This window comes from Hydra viridissima, unplaced genomic scaffold (assembly GCF_058129835.1).
Source record: "Hydra viridissima isolate aposymbiotic clone 2 unplaced genomic scaffold, HvirCarnegie_v1 scaffold_11, whole genome shotgun sequence".
Taxonomy (NCBI): Eukaryota; Metazoa; Cnidaria; class Hydrozoa; order Anthoathecata; family Hydridae; genus Hydra; species Hydra viridissima.
The window spans coordinates 2,682,950-2,710,794 of record NW_028324310.1 but is presented as its reverse complement, the minus strand read 5'-3'; the positions used below and the strand labels follow the sequence as shown (position 1 = coordinate 2,710,794).

General features: G+C 30.2%; 4 protein-coding genes, 1 long non-coding RNA gene and 1 pseudogene across 9 annotated transcripts; 4 read left to right on the top strand and 2 right to left on the bottom strand.

The window, feature by feature from the left end:
• Positions 1–7,092: 7,092 nt before the first annotated feature.
• LOC149881701 (adenosine receptor A2b-like) lies at positions 7,093–12,016 on the bottom strand. Of its 3 annotated transcripts, XM_090067561.1 has the most exons (4): positions 10,409–11,679; positions 10,119–10,267; positions 8,569–8,634; positions 7,093–8,477 (listed from the first exon to the last, which is right to left on the bottom strand). In XM_090067561.1, exon 4 carries the CDS (start codon positions 8,434–8,436, stop codon positions 7,447–7,449), a length of 990 nt encoding a protein of 329 aa, XP_089923687.1. In that variant the 5' UTR covers positions 8,437–8,477; positions 8,569–8,634; positions 10,119–10,267; positions 10,409–11,679; the 3' UTR covers positions 7,093–7,446. The 3 variants fall into 3 exon arrangements, with proteins under 3 accessions (XP_089923687.1, XP_089923688.1, XP_089923686.1); XM_090067562.1 differs by lacking the exons at positions 10,119–10,267; positions 10,409–11,679 and adding an exon at positions 11,747–12,016; XM_090067560.1 differs by lacking the exon at positions 10,119–10,267 and having other exon boundaries at positions 10,409–11,678.
• Positions 8,838–9,596, top strand: LOC149881702 (uncharacterized). Its single transcript, XR_016445228.1, has 2 exons — positions 8,838–9,353; positions 9,487–9,596. It is a non-coding gene; the product is annotated as an uncharacterized LOC149881702 (long non-coding RNA).
• Positions 12,017–14,062: 2,046 nt separating the features above from the next.
• Positions 14,063–16,457, bottom strand: LOC149881700 (uncharacterized; annotated as a pseudogene). The gene is made up of 3 exons (XR_016445086.1): positions 15,412–16,457; positions 14,975–15,228; positions 14,063–14,886 (listed from the first exon to the last, which is right to left on the bottom strand). The product of XR_016445086.1 is annotated as an uncharacterized LOC149881700 (transcript).
• A 1,128-nt stretch (positions 16,458–17,585) lies between these two features.
• LOC149881699 (uncharacterized) lies at positions 17,586–18,527 on the top strand. Its single transcript, XM_090065835.1, has one exon. It carries the CDS (start codon positions 17,586–17,588, stop codon positions 18,525–18,527), a length of 942 nt encoding a protein of 313 aa, XP_089921961.1.
• Positions 18,528–18,899: 372 nt separating this feature from the next.
• LOC149881698 (uncharacterized) lies at positions 18,900–22,146 on the top strand. Its single transcript, XM_090067085.1, has 2 exons — positions 18,900–21,008; positions 22,010–22,146. The coding sequence occupies exon 1, from the start codon at positions 19,153–19,155 to the stop codon at positions 20,149–20,151; it is 999 nt and encodes a 332-aa protein (XP_089923211.1). The 5' UTR covers positions 18,900–19,152; the 3' UTR covers positions 20,152–21,008; positions 22,010–22,146.
• Positions 22,147–24,194: 2,048 nt separating this feature from the next.
• On the top strand, positions 24,195–26,843 carry LOC149881697 (uncharacterized). Of its 2 annotated transcripts, none has more exons than XM_090067027.1 (4): positions 24,195–24,645; positions 24,730–24,859; positions 24,982–25,143; positions 25,352–26,843. In XM_090067027.1, exons 1-4 carry the CDS (start codon positions 24,403–24,405, stop codon positions 26,758–26,760), a joined length of 1,944 nt encoding a protein of 647 aa, XP_089923153.1. In that variant the 5' UTR covers positions 24,195–24,402; the 3' UTR covers positions 26,761–26,843. The 2 variants fall into 2 exon arrangements, with proteins under 2 accessions (XP_089923153.1, XP_089923154.1); XM_090067028.1 differs by having other exon boundaries at positions 24,196–24,645; positions 25,039–25,143.
• The last annotated feature ends 1,002 nt before the right edge of the window (positions 26,844–27,845 follow it).

Here is a 27,845-nt window from a genome sequence, read left to right as displayed (position 1 = left end):
TTGTATAGACGTGATATTGATTTGTAAACTATGAACTGAAAACGTTGTAACCAACTTTAAAGGGAGTTTACCCCCAATTACTGCGGTAAAATTTGTGAACGTTCTGTCGAATGCCCAATCGACTAAACTGATAAGGACTGAAACAAAATCTATTTCAAACGTTGTATGTAGCACAATTTTTGTACCTTTAACATGTGATTGGACTTTGTTATGCATACAGTAGTGATACACGCCTTGGTATGTTGTATACCTCAGAAGCATTAGTGAGTGGTGTTTCAACTTATTTGATTTGTTCCACTGCAAATCGCAATTGATCTTCAGTGTAAATTGTTTAACCTTTACAAATTTAATTACGAGTCATTTTTGTTTTAAGAACTTTAGATAGCAAAAGTTATTTATGTTTTATTCAATAACCAGTTAATGGCGCTCCTCTTCATGCATAATTTTTTTTTTTAACTCAAAACTTTTTTCCAGAACAGCAGTATTGGACAGCACCATTGAGAAAATTGCTACACTTTTTCAAAATTGCTACAATGGGCAGTAGAATTGGACAAAACCATTGGTAATACGAGAGTAATGGTTTTTAAAATGTTATTCAACTTTTTGGATGTCGTGATGATTTTGTCGATATTACGTTGAACTATCATTTTTAAATAACCACAAAGCACTCACTTCATACTAATCAAGAAATTTTGAAAAAGTCTCAGCACCAGCTCTCTATAGTTTTCGTTCTGACTTAGTTGCGTGTGGTTAGGCTTGACTGCTGCTCCGACAACATCAGTAACTTCTTTTCCTTGAATTTTGATATAAAATCCAAAAAAGATAATTGCTTCCTTTGGATTCAGTGTTTTACAGAATAAGATTCAGTGATTAACTTAAATACAGTCGATCAAATTGAAGAAAAACGTTAAAAGGATGCATTACACAAATGAACACTGGCGAAAAAGCGCCAGAATATTTTGATTTCACGTATCTTTTCCAGCGGAATCATTGATACCAACTTGAAAAACCATGTTTTCAAAATTTAACTGAAGATTTCGGCGCGAACACTCAAAATATAACTGATGTAACAAAAACACATATAAGTTTTTTCAAATCTCATTTCTAGAAGCTGAAACCCTTTTTCTTAACTTAGAGGTTATTGAAAATACAAAGTGTTTGCATATATATATATATATATATATATATATATATATATATATATATATATATATATATATATATATATATATATATGGGTAGAATATGTTTTGAAAATCTCATCGCAATCCCCCTAGAAAAGTACACTACAAAAGTTTTCGTTAATTTAGATATCATTTAATGGTTTTCCAAATCGTTTTATTTTACATATGCTATTTTATTTTATAATTGCTATTTTTATTTTTTAGAAAGTAAATGAAACTTTTAAAATACATAATAAAAGCAAAATAAAACATAAATATCTGAACAACACTTGTTCTCGGCGAATCTCTGCCGCAATAGAAATCCAGCTATTGATTGAAGAAGTGGCCCACTGGTCTTTTGTTGACAACTCGACTTCTTTGCTCGCATCTGCGTGTTTTCAATAGATTGAATGTGCACAGATCATTAGTATCTGTGTCTCGGAACGTTTAAACCGAGAAAAAAAAATTTTTTCTTTAAACGATACGATAAAAAGTAAAATGAGAAATAGCGATGCTTTACAGATTATTTTCCTTTTATTTTATATACAAATCCAGGTGACATTTTAACAAAAACTTTTTCACACTTTTTAAAAGAACTACCCAAACTTTTTTTCAAGTTAAAAATAAAACCAAGCAATAAATTGCTGATACTTTTTAGGGAAGAAGTTGTTAAGTGATGATAAGTTAGCTTTGCCAAAGTACACACTGCGCGGCTTTATGCCGGCTCGGGCGTAACCTTTGGTGCTTTATCGCCCTGGATTGAACAATGAATATCGCGTACATCAAAAGCATCCGCGACGGGCCTGCACAATAATCTTTTTGTTTATAAGTACCCTTCTTATAAAACCATTATTCCGTAGTGATCAAAATGTAAGAATCACTTTTGTCGTAATATTCACTACCTCTGCTTTTTTTAAATAAAGAGATTGTGAAATTACGACAAAAAACAATCATAATGTTAACCGATCGTCTTAGAATTCAACAGATGGTCATATTCTGACAACAGAACGGATATTGCAAATTAAAATAATATAAACAATGTGCAGATTTCATGAATAACTGTGCCACGTGATGCAACTATACCAGTATAAAGCAAGAGCTGACGCAACTCAACACCAATAATGATGCACCTTTCGCAGCGGCAGTTTTCAGTGCGAATGAATGTTTTTTTTTAAAAAAAAACCAGGAGCTTCTTATGCAAAAAAAAAATTGCACTTTTTATTTTTAGATTCAAAGCTACTTTAAATTATTGGTTTTACAAATTTATCGGTTTCATAAGTGAATAAACTTAATAAATAAATTGATTTCAAAAATTAATTGTTTAAAATAATATGATGAGGATCTAGGACTGTTTTTTCCCAAAAGAAACTTTGGTAATATTGGAACTTATAAATTACCAATCAAAACTTTTTTGATTGGTAATTTATAAGTTCCAATATTACCAAAATGTGTATAAACATTTACAAAGGTGATTCAGCTAAATTTACCCCAGCGTAATATGTTATGTTTAGGAAATACATATGCATATCGTAATCATTTAATAACTAAAATATCACCCAAGTAAAAAGAGATTAGTTGCAGTCACATTTTCTTTATTCTCTTTTTCTCAGTCTGTAGCGATAAATGAAAGAGACATTTGTTTCGCAATTTTTGGTTTGTTTGTAAAAGAAATCAACTTTCAACTGTCATATCATATTAAGCCAAAATGGAAAAAAACCTCAACTTAAATTTCTGAAAAAACACTCTGGAGGGATTAATATATACACATTCCTGATTCAAAAAATCTAAACTTTGAAATCCAGCTATTTCGTCCAAGAAAGAAAATTTAGTTTGAAAATTTCTTTTCTTAGTAGAAAATATTGTTATAATTGCATGAAAAGTTTGGAATTTTTACAGCGCAAGTGAAGTTTTTCTACGTTAATCCATCAACCTAAATGAAATGTAAGATAGCTCTCACTCAATTTAAAAGTATTTTTATAAATTTCCATTATGTGTCAAAGAATTGTTTGCTTTTTTTCCAGGAAAGGGTTTTATATCGTGCAAGTTAAAGAACAAAACAAAAAAAATGCTACTTTCTTGGAAAAGACATTTGCCAAATTTTACTATCTTGGTTTTCTTTTTTTTTAAAAAAAAAGCTTGTTTGTCCTAAAACTCACCATGACTGCAGAAAAACTGTTAGTTTTCTCTGCCGGCTAAAGTGTTCTAGACTGCTCAATCTTTTTTGATAGACCGTGTTAAAGAATTCATTTCTTTTAAAATCAACTTTATCAAGAGTACCAGTTGGAGTACGTAACTATTGCAGAAATTGCCTTTAAAAGTACAATGGAGAAAATGTCTCTCTACCATCTCATTACAACTTTTTCTCTATCAAAATTCGTCCTCCATAAAAAGTCCAAGGATGTGATTGTCTTATCTGCATATTTGGCTATCTGGAGCTATATGAGACATCTAGCATTATCTCAAGCATCTTCAGCTGATCTGCTAACAAAAGTTGAAAAAAGATGCTCTGTTTGCTTGATAATTACTGGAAAGGGTATGCCACATATTTGCAACAAACCTACCTTCTGAGAAAACACGAGAGATTTAGTCTCTGTTGACATGAAGTTCAGAGAAAAAAAGGCTTCCTCTGTGATTGTTGGCATCTCCTTTTGGAACTATTGTGTGAATTGTTGTGTGAATTATTGTGTGAAAAAAAATTCCGCTTAATCTTGGTTAAAATTTTGAAATTTTTCTTCTCCTTTAATTTATTTCATAATAATGTGAGTCGATAACTTTGGTTTTAAGATTTTTTATTATCAATTTTGATTTAAAAGGTATTAGTAATTGAGGCTGTTTGCTAACAGTTTCAATATTTCTTTAAAACAAGTACTACTTGCTCCAAGAAGCCTTTCATTGAAAAGCTAAAATTTCCATGATTTTGTTTCTAAGGAAGAATTGCCAGCTTTATCTCCAGACTTTGTTCCCTATGATTTTTTTCAATGGGGTTTGTTGGAGCAGCTCGAGTGTTTCGAAAATATCATCATAAAATACCATTCATAAAGTATGATATGTATACCATAAAATACACATCAGTGAGACATTTGAAGACTGCTATACTCCGTTACTGGCAAAACCTTCATCAAGACTTTGCCGTATCGGCGTCGGTTATTGAACAATTTTCAAATAGACTGAATTTATTGATCAAAGAGAAAAGTGGTTTGATTAAACATTTTACATAACTTATCCATGCATCAAGGTATTCTTACATTTTCAAAAAAGGTTTATTACTCCTTGCCATTCTCTTGTGGTTATTACAATAGCCTCAAGAATATTTATAAACCCTTAAAAATATTTAGAAAGTGTCATAAACATTTACAAATCCTTATAAGCATTTATAAACAAAAATACAATAGTAAAAAAAAACAAAATTTTTTAAAAAGATAAATACATTTTTACAAATTAAGAAGAAACGATTTAACAAAAGTTAAAGTGCTTTATTTTGGTAGATATATTTAAACAGTAGTTTCTGGCATCTGCAACAATCCAGAAAAAGTATGAGATTTTTAGCATCTTCTCACATAAGATAAGTTCCAACTTTAATTTTTATCAACATTTTGCCGGTATATTCAAAAATATATATATTTTTTAAATAGTTGATAATTCTATCTCTTTGTGTAAACATTTTTATAAATAATATATTCTATGATATTGTCATGAATTTAAAACTTTTAAAAATGTTTCTCTCAGTGTTAATAATTTTCTGATTCCAGTGTTAATAATTTTCTGATTTTTTAATTCGCTATCTCTTTCTCTTCCCCCATATGATGAATAGTGTGTTACAGTAGATCTATATATGCCAAAGGAATACATGCTGCGATTACTAGCATTAAACCTGGTGCTTAATCTCTGGCTTGTTTTTCTTTCAACGCTTTTCAAGGAAAGGAAAGAAAAAAACCTGTGATGTTAAAACAAACCTTTAATAGCTTCAAATTGCTATTAGGTGATAATTATGACGTGCCTTAAAACGATTGTTTTAATCTTTATAATGAGAGTTCCTTTTAATGTAAAAATCTATATAAAGCTTGTGTAGAAGAAGTGAAAATTGAGAGGAACAAGCATTTTACCAAGAAATACCATCAAGCCGCTTCTTATGACTGGAAGTGATCTTTATGTATGTGTTGTAACTCAATATGTCGTTTGATTTAGTTTGTTTTTAGTTTTTTTGTGAGTTGGTTTGATTGAAATAAAAGTTATTTCGATGGTTGCAGCATTTTTTGGATTTATTTTTGTGGATTTCTCTTATTTAGCAATTCAGCTCTAAAAATCTTATAACTTACTACTAATTAATAAGCAATCAAAGATGCGATCATAAAATCTAAATGGTAAGAGAGCCAATAAAGGAATTTTGTAAACTTGCTTTGGTTTACAACCATTATTTAGAATAATGGAGCACTTCATTATTAAGACAAGCTGCCCCATAAATAGCTTCTTATGACTGGAAGTGACCTATTATATTTTTGTAGCTTGGTAAATACAATTTACGGTTAAAATATACTTCTTGGAACTATAGTTATGAATCACCTCGAGATATGGACTTCTTGGTGGGTGCAATTAGATCTCTAAGTTAGTTGTTACATAGCCTGTTTTAAAAGATCAGTCATGCAGGAACCTTTTGGGTGTTAACTGCTTTATGCTTTCTAAGTATTCCGTATGTCCATTTTGCTCCAAAATGGAAAAAAACTCAGGAAAAAATTAAACATTATCTTATCAATTGTAGGTTCTTTTAGAAACAATTTATTACTGTATCAATATTTAAATTTTTAAGTATAAAAAATTTGTCTCTTAACGCTTTAAACTTTACCTCGTTTACACTAAATGTTTTAAATAAAGCTTGTTTTACGGTTTTATTTAAATGCCCTTACTATGTGCGAACATGGATTCATATAAAACGATTTAATTTTTTTTTTTTTTTTTTTTTTCGTTTTTGAATTATCCGATCATTTTTTTTGCTTTTTTAATATTTCTCCACCCATATGTGTGAATTTCTTTCTATTTTTAGTTGTAACTTTCATTTCTCAGATTTCTTCTAGCGTTTTAATATCAGTTTTCTTAAAAAACAAAGTTAAAAAATATCGTTGTTTTAGTTTGACTGTTTCTAACGTTATTAACATTTTAACGTTATTGATAAAATTAAACTCGTTCGGTTTGCAAATTATATAACGAGTTTGAGATACGATGATTAAGCCATGTTTTATTGTTTATATGAACTGGGTATTATTTTCAATGCCACATTAAGTTTAAAATTCTTTTGTTTTGTTTGTAAAAAAAATACAGTATTCATTTAAAAAAACAAATGTCGAAACTTTAAGTAAAGTGTTAAAACTAGGAATGCTTTGATAAGGTTTCTCGTATCTTATGTAGTTATGTGAAGAAAATATGTACAGCAATAAAGGAAACATGTATGTGTTATAAATGAAATATTGGTATGTGAAACATGTATGTAAAACATGTATGTGTTATAAATGAAATAAAATTCTACAATCATAGTTTTGTGCATTTTGTGATGAGAAAGCAAGCGGTCAACTAGTGCGGCGTCATGGGGAGAGCTTTTTGTCTTAAGGTTGCTGTGGTAACACTATGGTAATGTTCTATAACTTTTATAAGATTTAATGCCGTATTTAAAGTCGTTTTAACAACTAATCCAGCTGAGGTTTAGTAGCGCGGCCCTAATTTAAAGCGTTCACGTAAACAAACGACCGTTTCAGTTAGATTTTAGGACCTAGAACAATGGCGAATGATGACGTCATTATATTTGTGTTAACTCTTTTTTAGAAAATTCTTTTTAAAAAATTAATAACTATTAGATTTTTTTTTACCTTGACCTTATTATCACCATATATCCAAAATTATAAAAATAATTGACTAAAATAGAATATAAAACTTTTCAATACTTAACTAGAATCTCATTCTAATACTACAAAAAATTCTACTTAAAAAAAAAACCTTCGTATTATAAAAAACCGCTCACCGAGATTTAATAACTTTATTTTTATAGAATATTTTCTCTTTTTCGGCAATGCGAATAACAATATTCTCATAAAGATGTAAACAGATAAGAAAACTGCCGAACATATATTTATATCAAATAAAATTATTATCAATTTTATTGAAACAATATATATGTTCTGAAGTTTTAATTCTCAACACATTTACAGCATTCTCAAAACGATGCAAAAATACATTTGCTACACTTTGGTGCCATCATTAAATTTGATCACGAGTTTGGTGCCATCATTAAATTTGATCAGGAGTTGCTAGAGGAGAATCGGTGAACAAAGTCTACTCTCTTATTTTTTTTACAGAGGAAAAATTTACATCCCCATTTTCGAAGAAGAGTTTCTGCTGCTTGGCGAAACTCTTCGTTCCACCAGCAATAAATTGCAGGAGCGAATAAACTTGAAGTAGAAGAAAGGATTTTTATAGCAGCTCTCGTCCCTTCCAAATCTTCTCTCGTAGATAAACAATTTTTACAAAAGTGATCATACATGTAAAACACACCTAAAGGCGCCCAACAAATAATATACACAAGCATGAGTAGAAGACAGGTCTTTGTAGCTTTCATCTCGAGAAGCATTGCTGTTTTTGACTTTACTTGCATATCTGGAGTTGTTTGGCAACTTTTAAATTTATGATTTAAATCAACTTTGAGAAGATTATCTGCAAGGTTTAATCGAGCAGCAACGCTCCATATTGCTATATAGTTTACTGTCATTAAAAAAAGTGGTAAAAGATCGTAGCAAACAATTACACATAGTCCCCAAATATGCGTGGGAACGTAACGACAAGATTCTAAACTTTCGTTTCTATTTAAGAAAGGCATCGAGTCTACGACAACGGTTATAAGCCAAGTAATTAGGATAACGGCTGCCATGTTGAGTCGAGAAGAAACAACATAATACCTGAATGGGTATTTTACAGCAAATAATCTGTCAAAACTTACTAGCAGCAAGCTGATTTCTATAACATGACCGGAGTGCATGTAGGTAAAGCGGGATGCATCACATAACCACATTGGTACATCATAGTTGTAAGCTAGCTTTTTAAAAACATACAGAGGAAATGCGATGAAACCTTGAACTGCTGAGGCGGTTAGAAAGTAAAGTATAAGATAAATGGTGACCTTCTTTCTTAGGCTTTTTGTGCATAGTATTACAATAATTGTAAAGATGTTGAATACAGTGAAAAATATACAGATGACAGATGAAACAAACCACGCTTTTGAACTGTCAATCATTTTAACGTTCTGCAAATTGAACTAAATTAAAATTTCTGTTCCTGAAAGAAAACGTTTTTTAACTTTAAGTACCAATTATATTTTAATTGATCAGAAGAGATTAAAACAAACTTGCATATAAAAACAATTTACTTGCGGTGAATCGAATCATCGTAAAAGCACCAATATCACAAATGCGATTATCACCAACAGCAACAGCTATTATAATGACAGCATACATTTCTTTAAAGAACAATTTAATTTCCACAAAAAAGTCTTTATTCTAATTTTAATATTTTAAAAAATTATGAATAGAAAAGCTTGAAAAAACTGAAAACCTATAAAGCTAAAAGTCAAATATCAAATAATTATCTAAAATAACCAAAACTAATTACTAAGAATGAAGTCCGAAAAGATTTAAAATGGAATGAGGTTGAAATAGGAACGATAAAGAAAAAAGAAAGGTTGCAAAAAGTTGAAGGAGCGAAAGTTTGTTAACAACAGTTGCTAAGGCTGATTTTAAACAATAATGGTTAGAACAAAAAAATAGACAAGCGAATTAAACTACAAATTAGCAGTGTTATCAATGATCAAGCAGTCAAATCGATAAAGATTCCCGAAAAAGGATTAACTATTTCGAAGATCATTATAACGTAGATGGCCGTTGTGAACTCCGATGGGTGAGAATAAAAGATATAAACAGTCAATTAGATCTACATACCATAACATTGTTCTAAAAAAATGATCTATCAAAATTCCGATGAAGAATCTGATAAAATTTGAAAAATTCAATCGCATTAAAAAATCTCTTAAAAATGGAAAGCTTCATTCAATAAAAAGATCTCCAACAATACTAAAAAAGAGATCTCGATTTGTCTAACGTTGCCGTGACCAATCGGTTAGAAATTAAAAATCTGAAGTGCTTGGAGACGGAACAGGTTTGTATCACAACACAACAGGCTTGTATTACAAATTTTAAAAGCAGTTTTTAGGTTTTGCACGATTTAAAAGTTGAGTATATGAAAATGAAATAAAAGAAAATCTTTTTTTTTTTTTCATTTACTTTTAAAGGTCATCATTAAAGCGGCATTTTTACTTAGTAGCAATTGAAACACTTCACGCTTTTCAAGATACTACTTTAAGATTTACTGGTAGTAACTGGAGAAACCTGGCAAAAGAAAGAATTAAGTTTCATACGTCAAAAACATTCAAAGTATTCTGTGAGGAACATATCTCAAAGAACAGTACCACTTGTCCCAAGGAGCTAATTAATCTCGAAAGTATAGGATGATCAAAGTTATCAATGGACTTTTGGCGGTATGTGGATTGAGTTGCAGAATCAATAAATGTTCCAATTTAATGGAATGACTTTTGGGATTAACCCACCGCCATTCATGCACAACTTTTAATACAAGAGCACTAAAAAAGAACTTAAAGGAGTATCCAATAGCGTCAGAAGAAGTTCTTGAATTGATTTCGATGAACGACACAAAGAGTTTTATTGTTGATGAAAAGAGAGTGGCTCATTTATAAAAGAAATTATTAATTCTGTGGTAATCAGCTGGGATGTAAGGAATAAATTTGCTATCAAACTTAATAGAAGTTTTAAAAGTTAAAATGCAAACTGATTGTGAGGAATAAATCAGTTTAAATTATAGAGAGAGACTTAAAACTTTTTGAAATGCGAAGCCAAATTTATTTACCATCTAAACGTAATCAATAGAAAACAATTTTTCTTGAAGAAAATGGCAGCGTTATTTAACCAGTTAGCATTTGTCTCACCCTACATCCTTTGCATCAAAGTATTTCGCAATAGTTTTGAATTAATGGGCTGGAGTGAGATGATAAAACTCTAGAAAAACGAGTTAAAAATGGCTTTGAGAACAAGAAGAATCCCTATGATAAAATTTTCATAGATGCAACCATTAAAAATAAATCCGCTAACAAATTTTTATAGATGCATCTAGTTAACCGTTTTATAATGTTTGCTTACCAGCAATGTGTTTATACGACAGAGGTGACATGCTGAACCATTTTATCTAAGTCCGTTGAAGTCCAAGACTTAAGTTATTTGGAGCTGCCGATTCTTTGCTTCATATAGAAAAGGTAAATAAAGTCTTGAAGATTGAGCTAAAAGATGTAACTTTACTAAATGTTCTATGGTTGATTAGAATTGAAGCCATTTTTTGCTAACCGCATTTGATCAATTCAATTAAAGACAGCTGATAGAATCGCCGTAGCAACACATATTAAAGTAGTTGATTTATGAACTAGATGAATAGCAATTAAAGATTCGGCAAGTAACAAAACATGGCAGCATTCTAAAACTCTCTGAATTAAAAACGGCCCACCGACCGTAATTAAATGACAGAAAAACTTTCATTTCAATACAATCTGTTGAAAGAAAAAACCTGCACTAACACGTTATGTTTTCCACCTAAAACACAAACTGACAGTTAAAAATGAATGGTTGGGAAAAGTTAATTAGACTGATAAGATGGATGCATATATTCCTAGACGATATTCAAAGTACAAATAATTTTCTTAAGGAAATGCGATAGTTTGTAGTAATTTCTCCAAAAATACACCCAGGGGAGATCGGCCAGTAAAAAGTATAACGGAAGGTAACGATAAACACGTTAGAATCGTAAAAGTAATAGTGCAAAACAATTCAGCAATCGATACCAAGGCTGTCATCTCAAATCTGAAAGTAAATTATTTGATGCACTGGAGTCCATCAAAAGGGGCAGAAAGTTAGTAGATATCAAAATGAATTTGCTAATAAAATTGTTTACTTGAGGTGTGCGAAATCATAAAAACGTCAATCTCACATTATAACGTCACAACCATCAAGACCTGGTTCACATTATTTGAACTTTTCTTTGAGTTTGTCGTAATCAATGATTTGGCATCAAGATATATCATTTGTAATATTTTGGCAGCAGTATAGATGATTTCTAATCTAAAAGTTATATTATTGATTTATGCCGCTGAAAATTTTAATCAAAGATTATTTAAAAAACTGCTAACGTAAATATTTCGAAAAAGAAAGAATAGATGTACTTTAATTTCCTACATTTGAACCCGTGATTTAAACATTAACCACCTCAACCAAGTACGGTTACGTTCAACCAAAAATAGACCACTTAAAACATTAATATAGACCAGCAATTGAATATGCGTCAATATTTCAACAAAACGTTGTAAATTATAAAACTAACGAGAATATTTATATTTTTTGTTCAGAATTGGTAACGTTTTTGCAAAAATTCCTTCATATACATGGCAAAAATTGAAGCTGCGTGCTTAAAACAAAAATGGAACAAAATACCTTCAAAGTTTAACCACACAGTGATCATTTTTTCCCTTTAGTGCAAAAATTTTAAAAAATGCATTGAAAGTTTATTTGATTTCATTTTTTTGTGCTAAAAAATCAAAAATAAACATAAATTTTTATCAACTCATTTTAAATAAAATTTTAAGAAAAATTTACAGTATTTCTTTTCAAAAAACGTTTTCAAAGGAGTTAACAACTCGTGTGAATAATATTTTAATTAGGGTATTTAATTCTATTTTATCTTGTTTTTACAAATTCTTTTTGTTGATTATGATTTAATATTCACATCTCAGTTTTTTTATGTATTATCAAGTTGTTTTAGAAATTTCCTATAAATAATATACAAGCTACCAAAATATTTTTCCAAATGACGGGCTAAAAACATGAAAAAGCGTTTTTTTCGTTAAAAAAAAAAAAAAAAGGAAAGGTTGTTCTAAGAAAGAAAACTATTGTTTCTGATTAAAAGCGCAGAGTTGGTTGAAATAAAGCGTTAATTTTTATTTGGAATTCTATAATTATTTTTTTAATTTAATAATGATTAGTAAAACCCCCAAAACACGAAATGAAATAATACTATTATATCGATATTTGATATTTTTGTTGTTAATTTTTTATTTCTTTCCAGTTTTGAATAAAAAACGTGCAATTTGATGTGCAGGAGTATCTTTCATATTGCACAACTTTCATAAGACACTAACTGTAGGATTTTCTCCAATTACGATCAAGGAGAGGTACCAAACGCAGTTGAAGAGCATAATTACAGTGACTAGTTGTGTGGGAAATTATACAAAAAGAAAAACAATTTGAAATGCTATTTTAAATAGCACTTAAGATTTGCCGTCTTACGGCAATTATCAGCCAAAAAAGCGGTTTACAAAAACAAAACCTTTGGACTAGTCAGTTTGTTTATGTTAAGATTTCCTTGATTTTACCCTCCCTCAATCCTCTCAAAAATAAATTGAAAAAATACTCTTTCGTAAAACAATTCGTAGAGTACTTAGCACACAGTAAATCAAACACGTCATCAATTAAGATGTGTACAGTAGGGTACAGCGAGAATTTTTTTTTCTTCTAAAAGCTTAAGAAAAGGTGTATTCTTATGTAAAATCAAATTTTAAATAGGGTTTCCTTAAAAAAAATCTTTGATCGGAAAAAGTTTTGATACCCAAATTTTCACTTTTAGAAATTGCAAAATTTAGTAAAATCTTATTTGTCACATTTGTCCTTTATTATGCTTTACATGTCCTTCTTTTTCATTGCGATGAAATATTAAATGCAAATAATGTTTCTAGACCAATTGCAAGCTTTTTTGATACTTGTTTCAAAGTCATTATCTTGCATGAATCCTACCAGCAATGCAGATTCTGGACATTTCAGGGGAGAGGGTCTTCAATTTTCAATGAGGTTTCAATGATTAACAAATTTGCTTATAACAGTTGTTTTTTTTGTTTCATTAGAAACAAAGGTGGTGCCAGTGATGCGGTTTCCCCAAAAAACAGGAGGTCTATCCCATCTTAATCAAATAATAATTTGATAACACTACTATAACACTATTAAAAAAACAATAAATAAAACAACATATCTTTCAAATCTATTGATATTGAAAATTTATTAAAATTTCTTTCTTTGTTTTAAAAACAGGTAGCAACTCTCTATGTTGAGCTCTAGCTCTAATATATCCATCTCTTGCATCTGGTCCAACTACTGACATGGATGCTACTGTCACTTGTTTTACAGCACGCTCGGTACTTTGAGTATGAATTTTAGCAGAAGGAGTTATTAGAGGTGTCAATCTTAGCAATACCAACTTATCTTTAGTGAGCGAACAAGTAAAAACCGGTTCTTGTACTACACCATTTTCCCATTTGACTAGCTCTTGAAGAGTAGTTGCTTCAAAGTTCAGTTTAGGTATTTTTCTTGGTCTGATTCGCATGTCTCCAAGGATATTATTACCCCTTTGTTCCAAAATTCGGTCAACTGCAAAGTTGCGGTCTTCTGCATTATTACTAGATAATGAAGAGATTAATAAACTTTCATGGTTCGCATACCAAGCGCCTAACTGGATGTAGGGAGTCACAATTTCTCTTACTATAACAGGTTGATTTCTAAGAATTCTCAATTGAGTCAGAATGTGATTGGAAGCATCTTCAAGTCTGTCTTTAACTTTAATGTCAAAAAAAAGTTTAAAGTAAAATTGTAAACAAAATAATACAAGTAACTCAAGATTTTTCAAATTCTGATCAGTTAAGTCATGTTTCCTTGTCCACATAAAGACTATTCTCATGCCAGTAGTGAGCCATCTGGCATGACTTAAGGGGCCACATTGAATTTCTCTAAGATTAGGTGGCAATACACTGATCTTAACTGCTTTACATAACTTGTAGGTTTGTTTTTGATCTGTTGACGTATTTTTTAGTATTGTTTCTGGAATGTCAACAAAGCTCTCTCCCTCTGGAAGAGCTTTAAATTGAGGATTGTACTCCATTTTATTAAAATCAGCAAGACAATTTCCCACAGGACCTACAAAGCCAGTACTACATGATGTTAGTCCATCAATTCCTTCTATTAGGTGACGCAAAAATAACTCATTTGAATGAAGCATGCATATGGCCCAGTGGCATTTGTGACCTAACATCTTTTCAAGATGTGTTATAGCACCACCTTTCCAGCCAGTGTTAATTGAAGTACTATCAGCTCCAAGTACTAAACATGATTCAGTAAGATTATATTGTTGCAGCAAATTATAAACACCTTCAGCAATCTTTTTAGCTGGCTTATCTGAATGAGTATGTGCATTTGGAGTAAAATGACCAAGATATCGACCACCAGGTTCTATAGTCACAGTAATGTGTTGCTCTTTGATAATAATAGGATGTAGTTGTCCATTTGAATCATTTATCATCGCTCTTGTTCAATCTTTTCTTCCATCAAAGTAAATGCCAATATTATCTGCTTTTGGAAGATTAAAATTGTCATTATTCTTTGCTACTACCATGATTTTTTTTCTTGCTCTCGTCAACTTAGAAGGATCACAAGCAAGGTAAGAGTATTCAGGGGTGAGAAATCCTGCTTCAACTAAATCTTGCAGATAACTTGTAGCAATTGCTGCAGTTGCGGCAGGTGAAATCCCAAACCTATAAAATAAAACTAGTTTATATTTATTTTTATTAATTCATTATCCGAACTTTTGCTGCTCAACAAAATAATAATCTATATGATTACCTTATACTAGCCATTGCTGTGTTTTTTATTGACATAGTGTTTTTTCTTGACTTCTTTTCTAAAAATCGTGTTACAAGGAAAGCATAGACACCTAATTTATCCTTTAGAAGCCTTTCAACCAACAATTTAATTTCATTGTCTTGTTTTAAAGTAAAGTTAACATTAACTGGATTATAGTTGTCATTGAGTGAAATATCAGGAGAAATACTTTTTTGATATTCTTCATATAATTCTATATCTTGTTTTTCTGTGACCTAAAACCAAACTTTTACAAATATTATTTTTGTTTTATATGTGTGTGTGTGTGTGTGTGTGTGTGTGTGTGTGTGTGTGTGTGTGTGTGTGTGTGTGTGTGTGTGTGTGTGTGTGTGTGTGTGTGTGTATATAATTTGCTATATAAACAAAGAAAATATTTACTATTATGAAATTATATTTACCTCAAAGGATGCTTGATCATCTTGTAGCTTTTTCATTCTTTTCTCATAAGCTTTTTCGTCACTGATTTTTCTCTTATATTTTTTTCTAAGTTTCGTTGTCTCAATTTTATCAGCATGTCCCATTTGCATGTCAGACTTTTCACCTGTCTTATTTCTTTGACTGTATAACCACCTGAGCTCCATAGTTGGAATTTTTTTAGAAAAAATACAGGTGCAATTTATATGTGCTTTACTTTTACAATTTTGGGGGGAAGAACACCCAGACATATCATGTTCACACAGAAGAATCTTATGAGGACATTTTATGAGGTCCATTAGCTTATCTAACTTCAATATAAGTTCTTCTTTTACTTTTGCCTTAGTTCTTCCCCATGCAACGTTTTCTACTTTCTCCCAAAGGGTTTTAATTCTATAATAAAGTGATTTCTCACCAATAATAACTGGCTGTTGAAATTTATCATTTGCTTTTCTCCATTGAGCAAGAACAAATGGAATCAGATCGCTAGCAAGATCTTTGTTAGAATATTTGTTATGGTGTAGATTGCATGTCATGCTTTTTTGTTCTTTTAGTAAAATCCCTTTTTGAATAACTGCTCTGTTTGTAGGCAGCTCACTAGGAATAAAATCTTTTCCAGGTCCAATAAAATCTGAAATTGCAGTGGTGGATGATCTAGTCTTAACTTTTGACATTTATGAATATCTCAATTAAATAACTAATAATGAATAAAATAGTAACAAACTTCGATCTTGTATAAAGCTTTTATACAGCGGAGAGCCAAGTAAAAATATCTTTTAAAATTAATTCGGCGCTGCGCTTATTAGGAGAGTTTATTACATAAAAACGGATTTTGTTTACTTTATAATAATTTAAATTTTTTTCATTTTAATAATCTGTAAATATGAAAATTTGGGTATCAAGACGTTTTCTTATCAAAAAGTGGTCCATAACAAACCTACCTTGAAATTTAATTTTACATAGGAATACACCTTTTCTTAAGCTTGAAATTTATTTTTTTCAAAAACATATAAATCTCACTGTACCCTAGTGTACAGAATAACCAGTAAACTAACAAAGTTTTGAGTGATAAAATGGGGAATGAATAAAAACTTACTTTTAAGGTGGCTTCACAGGAAATAAAAGGTGTAAAATCAAAAAAAAAAAAAAAAATTGAAAAACATGATTTTTGAGACTTTTAACAATGCTGAAAATGATGGTACAATTATTTTTTAATAATTTTAATTTTTTAAGCAACAATTTTGCATTTTGCAGGTATGATATAAAGTAGCTTCCTTAGCAACGCCTATAGCAACAGAAAAAAGTAGTATGAAAACTTTTGTTTAACCACTCTTTTGGTATGTTTTCGTGTTCTGCAATTATAAAAGATTTAGTTTAGAGGCTAACCATGTTCAGTTTTAAAAATAAAACCGTTCCACTTATTAAAATTGCATCATTTCACGATCATTTAATTACTTCTTGTGACAAAACCATTATACTAACACAAGTTGTGTTGATACAATGTTTACTTGAAATATTTTTTTAGATTAATAAATTAGGCGCTACTGCAGTTTCTCCCCCCCCTTTTTTTATGATTGATTATGATAGAGAATTTTATGCTGATTCAGAAAAATATAAAAACATGGACCTGAAAATCAACGGAAAGTACTCTAATTCGAAGTCAAAGTTGTAAAAAATCACACTAAAATCCCTAATATTCGCCATTTTTCAAGATTGTTAACGAAAATTAATTACCGTTGCTTTGCGCAATAAATGGACCTGGTTTTTATCAGCATTTTAAAATGTTACAATGAAATTGAATCAATTGAAAATTTCAAAGAAAGATCGAATTTAGAACGTGAGAATGTAGACAAATCGGTAAATAATGATCGTATCATAAAATGGTTAAGACGGCGTAAGGGTTGTATTTTTAAAACTTTAAATTTGAAAACCCTTTAAGAATTAAATTTTGAAAATTTTTCTATTAGGAAAAAATTAAGCAACAAAATTTTTTAATTTAAAAAAAATTTATTTAAAACTGTAAACTTCTTCTTTGAAAGTTGTTTTTTTTATTTACATTTTTATATAACCCCTGTTTTAATATATATATATATATATATAATACGCAAATACCGACATAAAATTAACACTTTCAAAGAGTGATAAAGTACTAAGCAACATGGCTCTTCGAAGACCGATAATGAACGAATTTGATTCTCTTTCTCTAACAGAAATTGGAGCAAGATTTAAGTATAACTTAGAAGGTACTATTCGCTGGTGCAGAACTCATGGTTTACTGGCCGAAAGCATGAACTGTAGTGTATGTGGCGTTCCGTGCACACAGCAAGTAAAAAACAGCACGATCGATTTAGTAATTTGGAGATGTCCCGTTAAGCGCTGTAAAAGAACTATTAGTATTAGAAAAGGCAGTTTCTTCGAGAAATCGCATTTGCATTTATGGCAGGTTTTAGGCTTGACATACGTTTGGAGTAGAGGCGCAGGTAAAAGTCGAGGGTTCTCATTAAACGATATCAGGCAAGAACTCAGCATTGAATCTGATCACACCATTGTTGATTGGAATCAATATTGCAGAGACACTTGCGTTGAATATTTCATCAATAACCCTGACCCAATAGGCGGGCCTGGGTGCATTGTTGAAATTGATGAATCCGTTTTTTGTAAAAGAAAGAACCACGTTGGTCGCATAATTCCGCAGCAGTGGATATTTGGAGGTTACGAACCTGCAACCAAGAAAGGTTTCTTAATTCCAGTGCAAAATCGCGATGCTGCAACATTGCTTCCAATTATTCAACAGTGGATCCTTCCTGGCACTACTATCTGGAGCGATATGTGGGCAGCTTATAATGGTTTGCAGGGGCCTTTATATCAACACGGCACAGTTAACCACTCCTACAACTTCGTAGATCCGCAGACCGGAGTGACCACAAATCACGTGGAAGCTATGTGGTCTAGAGCTAAAGCGAAATTTAAATCTATGATGGGTTCAAGTAATCGCGAGATGATTGGAGACTACCTATCAGAATTTATGTGGGCACAAAGGTTTAACGAACATCGTTTTTTTCATTTTTGGGACCAAGTTGCAACAACATATCCTGTGTGATCAGCATGATTCTTATTGTGTGCATAGAGAACATTACTTGCATTTACAATTTATGCTCTAGTAAACCAAAAAAACGGCTATTTTCATAGCCACAAATTTGTTTAAAACATTTTTTCAAAGAACTTAGGTTAGGGAGGGTGAAGTTGGACAGTTTTTAATATTTACCACTCGTATTACCTGCTGGCAGTTTCTAAGTTAGTTAAAAAAAACAGTTAAAATCAATTTCTAAGTCAGGCATTTAGCCTACAAATTCATCGTTGTTAATACGTACTATATATAACATAAATCATAATTAAATTTTGATTGCAATAACCGCTGGTTTAAATACTGCAGGTTTAACTTGCGCAAATTGCGCAAGATAAACGTACTTTAACGACTTTTCAACGTAAAAACCATGTTGTCCACGTCCGGTTAAAACATTATTCACTTTTTACTCTCAAAATGGCGAATATTAGGGATTTTAGTGTGATTTTTTACAACTTTGACTTCGAATTAGAGTACTTTCCGTTGATTTTCAGGTCCATGTTTTTATATTTTTCTGAATCAGCATAAAATTCTCTATCATAATCAATCATAAAAAAAGGGGGGGGAGAAACTGCAGTAGCGCCAATAAATTAAATATATAATGGGTAATTATAAGAATACTTCAAGATCTAAGAAGAGAAAATTTAGTGGTAACAAGCACACCAAATGTATTAAAGATACGAATGTAACTGGTAACTTGTCTGAAAATGTTTCATGTATCAGTTCTAAAAAGTTAAAGTTTGATGTCGAAGATACAAGTAATGCCAACACAAATGATTATTTTCTTCTTGTTAATTTTATTTTTATCAAACAGTTATTTGATTTGGTTAGTGCATGTCCTGATTGTAAAAGTAAAGTTAACATCACAGATGATTATTCTAGCAGAATGGGTTTCTCCCATAAACTTATTTTAACATGTACAAATGCACAATGTTCTTTTACATACAGTAATTTTACTTCAAACATTGTGAAAAATGATAAAAAAGGTAGAAACATGTTTGATGTTAACCTGAGAATGGTAATTGGATTCCGTGAAATTGGAAGAGGACACCAACCAATGGTTAATTTTTCACGACTTATGAACATGTCATGTTTAACTGTAAATGCTTTTGACAATATAAGTAGTAATGCAGATGCAGATGAAAACTATTCTCGTAAATTAAACTTGCCTGAATGGATTTATGAAATTATTAAGAAAGACTTTGATGAATTGAGTAATGACAGTTTATTGAAAAAATGTCTTCATGGGCAAACTCAAAATTGTAATGAAGGACTAAATAATATCATCTGGTCCCGATGTCCTAAAAATGTTTATGTAAAGACAGATGTTCTTGAAATGGGAGTAAACTCGGCAGTTCTTTCTTTTAATGAAGGTTCATCTGGTATTTATCGTGTATTTAAACATTTAAATCTAGACTTTGGAAAAAATACAATAACCAGTTCAGTAAAAAAAGACCGAAAGCGGTTACAGAATATGGTGAAAAAAGGACAACCAAAAAAAAAAAAAAGAAGAAAAGAGTTGAGAGGAATTAGGAAAGGTTGGATTGATAAAGATCAAGAACAATTATCAAAAAATAGCTACAAAAAGGGATGTTTTTAAAACTTTTTTAACTTATTTGCCTTATATCTAAAAATGAAGATTTTAACATAATTTATAAACTCAAAACACGATATCTCAACATTAAAAAATGCTTAGACCTTCAAATTTTCCCTAATTGTCCAATACATATATATGTAGAGAATGAACTAGAATCTTGATAATTGAATTGATTGCTAAGTCTTTTTTTGAACCCTACCCCCTAAAAATTAGTCAATTTTCAGTTTTTAGGGACTTAAAAGAAATGTTTTTGTTTTTATATATTGATCTTAGTTCATCCTCTAGCTCATATATCAGATAATAATATTGCAAAGTTGCGAGTTGTTTTAATTAGCCATTCTGTTTTAATCGTGTTTTGAAAAATAAATAAATATATGCTTTTTTATGCGTTTTTTATAAATAAAGTCCTCTTTTTTTTTTTTTTTCAATAAGCATTTATATTTTATTGTTATTTTCATTAAATTGAATTTATAAAACTGATTTTAGAACAGATTTAAGTTATTTTGCTAAAAAAAAAACATTTCCTGTGAAGCCACCTTAACCTTTTGAAGAGAAGAATATATAAAAACTTGAAAACAACAAACAAGATGCTTAAAGCAAAAGTTAAGAAAGGAAATGTTAATAAAATTGTCACGAACAGATTTATAAATCATATTCAAAACGGATATTAGTTCATACTTAATTTCCTTTTGCGATATTACTTGGGTCGGCTAAAACAAATATGTAAAAAATGCAACCTTTATTGAGGAGACAAAGAATAAAAAACAAGTTAACAATTGAGGTTTGAAAAGAAATATTTGTACATTTTTTAGATTTACAGACGCTATTGACTGGTCTTGTAAAGTGGTGTATTGTTTAAAGTAAGAAACATTTTAATAATAATAGTATTAACAGTAATGAGACAATTTTATGCTTTAGTCCGTTTTTTTTTTTGTTTTTTTTTTCCCTTTTTACTTTCGGAATTATTCTAATAAAAGAATATATTTTAATGCGGATTTCGGCCTTTACGAGATATGGTTATGAACAACTTTGCGATATTTTACAATAAGCAGTTCTGTTAACGATCGCAATTTTAAATTTTGCAAATTTGTTATTACGCAACTCATGAACAGCAATTATAAAAGAAAAACATCCCGAAAAATGTTTAGAGACTTATATTAGGCTAAAGAATTCACTTATTTGCCTTCTACGTTAAGCATTCTTTTCATAAATAACTCTGTTTATTTTCTTCACTTATTTCCCTGAATACTTATCGGCTTCCGTAAACTTATTTCCCTGGAGTCTAATCGGCTTCCGTAAACAGTTTGATTTTTGTTGTATCTTCTGCAACAAAATTCTAAACATTATTTACAAAGTATTACTGTTACTATAACTGTTATTACAAAAAGGAATTTTATTTGGGGGATTTTTAGAGGGAGGCTTGATCGAGTTTTTTAATAGTGATATAAAAAATGTTAAATTTGCGAAAAAGTAATTTTCAACAACAATTTCTTGATAAAAACACAAATATAAATATTTATGATCAGGGACGTCTTTGAAAAATTAAAAATGTTGCTTCTATTAATTTTTAACAAGTTTTTTAGTATCAAAAGTAAACGGATTTATTGAACTAAAAAACGCGTAATAAAAACAGGCAATAAAACTTGTTGAATGAAATTATTTGGGGGAAGACTTCGGGACATCGAGACAACCATTACTCAACTATAAAAATTACACTTCAATTTAAAAAAAAAATTTAAAAAAAAAATAAATATTTCTATTCATTCGCTTTGGTACTTAACGAAAGTACAGCATTAGATATGTTCTTGGCGTCAAAAATTTTTTTAAAATTACTTCAAATTTTAATTATTTTATTTCAAAGGTTGTAGCGTTGGACAGTCCAGAAGTGCATGCTATGTAATGTCTCAAAGCACAAGCACCATGTTACAAAAAAAAGTCTTTCGGTTAAGTATTTAAATAAACAAATATATAGTAGAATACGCAAACTATACACTAATATATAAACCTATTAACAATATATAAACTTGTTAATAATTTAACTTATATATTATATATATATATATATTATATATATATATATATATATATATATATATATATATATATATATATATATATATATATATATATATATATATAACATCTTACCCTAAAATCTACTTGGTATAAACAACAGTTTAAAAATATTGCTGGAAACACGTAAACACCAGGTGTCTTTCTCAAAAATACACATCGCTTCATGCACAAAGTGTTATCTAACGGTAGAATCATTAAACTATGCAAATTACAGCGCAGAACTTAAAACTTATGAATAAAAAACTATTTAATCCCAAAAACTGCCTAGCCTCGAGGATCAATAATTGAAAATTGTATGTCTCCATGACAATTCAAGAGTTAATCTATCAACTTTAAGCATTCAAAAAACGATGTAATCAAAAAAAAATGATAAAGCTCTTGAGGATCAGGAATTAAAAAAATTGAATGTCTCTGTGACGATTACAAGTGATTATTGTAAATTATAGAGAAACGTTATTAATTACATATTTTAATTGACGATGTACAGTACACATGAAATTTGTTATAAACTATTTCTTATAATAATTTTTAAAAAGTTCTTCTTAATAATTTACCGACATAAAATTTATTGTATCAGGGTGTAAATTTTAACTGCAACTTATTTTAATTGTTATTTTTAGCGCTCATTTTGTGTTCTCCCGTTTTGTATTTTATTGCAAATTGTGTAATAAATTTTAAATTCTGGCAACTTGTTTTAAGAAAAAATCGGGAGAAAAATTAAACAAGGGAGGGCTGAAAGCAATAGGTTGGCTCTGTTCTCGATGAAGTGGATCTCTATGACATGGCCGGTATTTTTAGCTGATGTTATCAATATCCTAACTTTGCACATGGCTGAAGTCATCCATATTTTCATGAATAAAGTAGAAAGAATTCAAGTAAGGGATGCGGGTACTTTTAAAACCATCGTATTTATTCCTTGGTTTTTGAAAAGTTTTATTGGTGTAAAAGCTCGAGCTCATTAAAATCAAAACGTAAATGTAACCCATCTTTTAGGTAGTATACGAGATTTCGATTGACTATATATGGTATATTGACTCTGCAACTTGTGGTTACGAATCACGTGATTGTAACTCTGGAAGATATTGGTGATATCTACTGAAGATTAGAGAAGAGTTTCGCAAAGACTGCTGGAGTATGATGTTCATAAAAAGTTTGATCATGTTAAATAAAATACAATTCTCAATTCTGAAAACAACGAACTAACAGAACTGGTTGCTGGAAATAGTTTTATAACATACAAGTTTAGGAATTTAGAAATGTTCTTAAAGGTATGAAAACAAATGAAATATTATAACCTTGAAATAATAAAAAAAATGTATTGCTAGCGATAGCAGTTTTGCATAAAACAGTTATTGCTGATTTAAATAGCTATTTTCCAACTCAAAAATGATATTCAACAGACCACTAAGTGGATTGATTACCTGTGTCAATCACCTGCGTTTACCGTGACAACTCAATCTGTCTTAGTATTTGTAATGCGTTGTCTCCGCAAGTCTTTTGATGAACTCTTAAATGATGGGTATAACTAATTGATGAAAGCCCGCTAAAAGAGTGAACTTATTCAGAGTCGTTTTTTACAGGGACGATGAAGTGGAGGCGGATTTCTTGAAAGTTGAAAAATGTTTTAAGTAATGAAAGAAATTTGTAGTGTTGTTTCTTAATTAAAAACTCCATAACCTTTCTAGAAAACAAATTTTATTGGATTAAAAATTGTTTACTGACCATTTATTTAACAATCAAACTAAGGAATTCATAGAATCATATAAACTGTGGTGGTTTATTTGCCCCATCCAAATTGCTCTTAGAGTTTATAGTTACATTTTTGCCACTTTAAACTCGATTTTAAATGATGTTTCATCTTTATTAAGTTCTCTTGGTAGTTTCTTAAGTAGTTTAGTAAATACTTATTAATTTGTAAAACACTGTGAGCCATAAAGACCGCCAGGTTCAACTTCTCCCCACCTCTAATTTTATTTTTTAAAAAAGTAAATGCAGTTTTTGTAAGTCTTTTTCAAGTACAGAACAAATCTAAAGTCGATCAGAAGAGTTAGTATTTTAAGTTTTAAAAATTAGAAAAACCAAAAAATTAAGCTTCAAAAATAATCCAATCCGCCACTTTGGCTTCTTTTTCTTTAATAGTTTTGAAATGATTTAAGTAAAAAACATCATACGGTAAAGATGGCTGATTTAAAACAGTCTGTTTGTGCAGTTTGTTTGGAAAAAAAAGGTAAATATTCAAAATCTTTAGTAAAAGTACGACCATCTGTAGCAAGTAAAATCAAGGAGTATATTTGGCCTGAGTACAATGCAGAGTTTAATGTCTGCCCGGATGTAATTTGTTCAAGTTGTAGAAGAAACATCTTTTTGCTGGAAAAGGGAAAAAGCACTTATCTTTCAAACTGGATAAGTAAAGTTTCTCAAGTATATGATTTAAAACTTATTTAAGTTAAATGATAAATACATATAAAGATATAGATTTTTTATAAAGTACCATCTTTGAATTAGGTTGACCGACCAAGAATTAGACGTAGTACTGAGCTTAGTGATATTGTACAATCATCTCATATTAATACAAAAGATGTTGAATCTCTGAAAAAAAATATGTGCAGCTGCTGCTTTACTCTCCTTGCAAGAGGTTAAAGAATAAATAATAAGTTACTTGATAAGTAAATTAAAAGTTATCAAATAATCATTTATAAACTTCAATAAAAAAACCTTTAGGTGTATATTAATTTAAGAGTAAATTTTATTCTTCAGGATGTCATAACAACTATTGTTCTAGTCAGGCTGTTTTGAATTTGATTAATTTGTCAGAAACTCTTGATCCCACATCATGTGAGCAAGTTGCTTCAGGCATAATAAAAAACAAGATGGAACGAGAAGGCATTGAGAGAGGCCAGTCCTTTAAAATATCTACAGGTGTGTAAGTTTTTATTTTCATTTTTAAATAATTAAAAACAGTTTATATGTTCAGATAAAACTTAAATGCACATATAGAACACTCAGTAGAGGCTTTTAACTAAGCAATTGTATAGATTGCTAATAACTTTTTCAAAATGTTTGCATTGTAAATTTAAAGTAGGGGTAGGTTAAAGATACATATAATTAATTATACTTTATTTTTAAGGTGGAAATTCGTTAACTTTAACTGTTGGAACTAAAGACAATAAATCTTCTAGAAAGTTTTTTAATCAGATATCATTTCAAGCAGTGATGGAATTAACTTCTGTACTGGAATTGACAAAAAATAAAACAAAAAAACTGATATCAAGTCTCCGTAAGAATCTGGGATCATCTACTGTTGTGGAGAATAATGTAATTAGTATGATGACATCATTACAAGAAGAAATTGAATCTAAGTATAATATAGAACAAGATAACTTTATTTGGAATGATGAAATTGTAACAAGACATGTAGTATTTATCCATGACACTTCTGAATTTATTCTTAGTATTTTAATGGAAAGAGGATTGGATCCTCTCTCCAGTATGGTACGTATATCAATTGATGGAGGTCAAGGATTTCTTAAAGTAATTGTAAATGTCTTTGATAAAACCAATAAAAATGAGATTTACATTGACAGTGGAGTTAAAAGGTGTTTTATTCTTGCTATTGTTGAAGATGTTTGTGAAGACAATGGAAATTTGCAGAAAATCTTGAGTAGATTAAATCTGGATGATGTTACATATCACCTTGCATTTGACTTAAAATGTGCTAACAGCATCTTTGGTTTGTCTTCTCATTCAGGTAAATATGCCTGCTTGTGGTGTGAAGGCGAATGTTCCCTAGAAAGTGGTACTCCGAGAACATTAGGTTCTTTTGATCATTGGTACAACTTATTTGTTGAAAATGGGGCAAAGCGCTTAGAGATGAAAGATTTTAAAAATGTTATTAGTCCTCGACTCATTTATTTAGATAAAAATGCTGAAGATGAAATTAATCACTTAGTTCCTCCACCAGAGTTACATCTTCTTATAGGGATCGTGACATTACTTGGTAGACTACTTTTAGATCATTGGCCTCTTTTTAAAAACTGGCTAAAAGAACATTATATCTTACTTCGAGGTTATCATGGGATAGGCTTTGATGGGAACAATTCCAATAAACTTCTGGAAAAGGTAGATATTTTAGAGAGAGATGTGTTAGCATCTCAAACTAATTTATTGCCTATAGTTCATTGCCTCAGAAAGTTTGCAAAGGTTAAAGAGTGCACCTTTGGATACGAATTAGGCAGCAATGCTTCTTCAGTTATTGAAGAGTTCAAAGTATCATTTTGTGACCTACAGCAGTATGCAAAGATACATTTAAATACAGAACTGAAGGTTACCTGGAAAGTCCATATAGTTGTTTGTCATATTCTCCCATTTGTGAAGTTTAATTGTTGTTCTCTGGGATCATATGCTGAACAGACTGGAGAAGCTGTTCATAGTGCCTTCAAACCAAGTTGGTCTCAATACAAGCGAAGGATCGAACATAAAGATTATGCTAAACGATTGAAATCTGCTACTGCCACTTTTTGTTTAGATAAGATGTAAATATTGTAATATAAAAGTAGTTGTGTTATTTTTGTTGCATTTATTGTATTTTTTCTTTTAATTATTGCTATAATGGTGCAAAAGGAGTTTAAATCGCTTCAATTTAAGATTAGTAAGAAAAAGTAAGGATTGTTTTAAGGAGGATAATGAAATATTAATCAAAAAAAAAATTTTTTTTTTGAAAGGAGGTAATATCATCATAAAGGGGGTAACTTTATCACTTGAAGGGGGGTAAATAGGGTAAAAAAGTAAGTTTTTATGTGACTTCCGATCGACTTTAGATTTGTCCAATACAAAAAAATATAATATCTAACCAGTACTTATCCTAATATGAAAAAAAGTTAGAGGTGGGGAAAAGTTGAACCTGGCGGTCTTTATGGCTCACAGTGAAAACAAGCTGATGAATGCTCACTAAAATGTTGCAAACAACAAATACTTTTTTTGTGAATTTATCAAAATGTTAATGCACATAATTGATAAATATTACCTACATATTGACAATTATTACTTATATATGTTTAAATGGTGAGCAGAATAGGTTTAACTTTTTTTAGATTTTTAAGATTTTTGGATTTTTAAGTTTATTATTTATTTTAATTTCTCTCAGTGAAGCGTGCTCAAAGGACTCGATTGCGCAAGTTTTTTCTAAACGGTTTGCGCTGATTAATTGGTTCTATAATGGTCAACCCTAAGCTAACCAAAACAAGTGATAAAAAAGGATCAGAATTTCTTTTATACATTAACACCAAAAATTATTTCGAAATGCCCCATTATTACTTTCGTCAAATGGCCAGTTTTGAAGCTGTTCTACTTCTGTGTGAAATAGAGCGATTCCTTACATGGCAAATGTCACACAGACGCATTGCACGTTGAAAAAACTTTAGGTCAGGGAGCTTGATTCGATAGAACTCTCTGTTTAGTCTCTATTTGAATCTAAACATTTAAAAATCTCACTAATATTCTGGAATAAAAAATTTCCCCATAGTAATCATAAAATACTTCTTTTTTTAATCTGAAAAATATTTTACGCAAAATAATTGTAGATGAAAAAATCAACTTTTAGTTTCGTTTCTATATTGTAATCT

What these genes read in the sequence shown, in the direction of transcription:
- LOC149881701 (XM_090067562.1), bottom strand. Translation starts at nt 8,436, where the DNA reads ATGATTGACAGTTCAAAAGCGTGGTTTGTTTCATCTGTCATCTGTATA.
- LOC149881699 (XM_090065835.1), top strand. Translation starts at nt 17,586, where the DNA reads ATGGCTCTTCGAAGACCGATAATGAACGAATTTGATTCTCTTTCTCTA.
- LOC149881698 (XM_090067085.1), top strand. Translation starts at nt 19,153, where the DNA reads ATGGGTAATTATAAGAATACTTCAAGATCTAAGAAGAGAAAATTTAGT.
- LOC149881697 (XM_090067027.1), top strand. Translation starts at nt 24,403, where the DNA reads ATGGCTGATTTAAAACAGTCTGTTTGTGCAGTTTGTTTGGAAAAAAAA. An exon ending in GGATAAGTAAAGTTTCTCAA is followed by an intron (nt 24,646 to 24,729) that starts GTATATGATTTA and finishes TCTTTGAATTAG; the next exon opens with GTTGACCGACCAAGAATTAG. An exon ending in GTCCTTTAAAATATCTACAG is followed by an intron (nt 25,144 to 25,351) that starts GTGTGTAAGTTT and finishes TTTATTTTTAAG; the next exon opens with GTGGAAATTCGTTAACTTTA.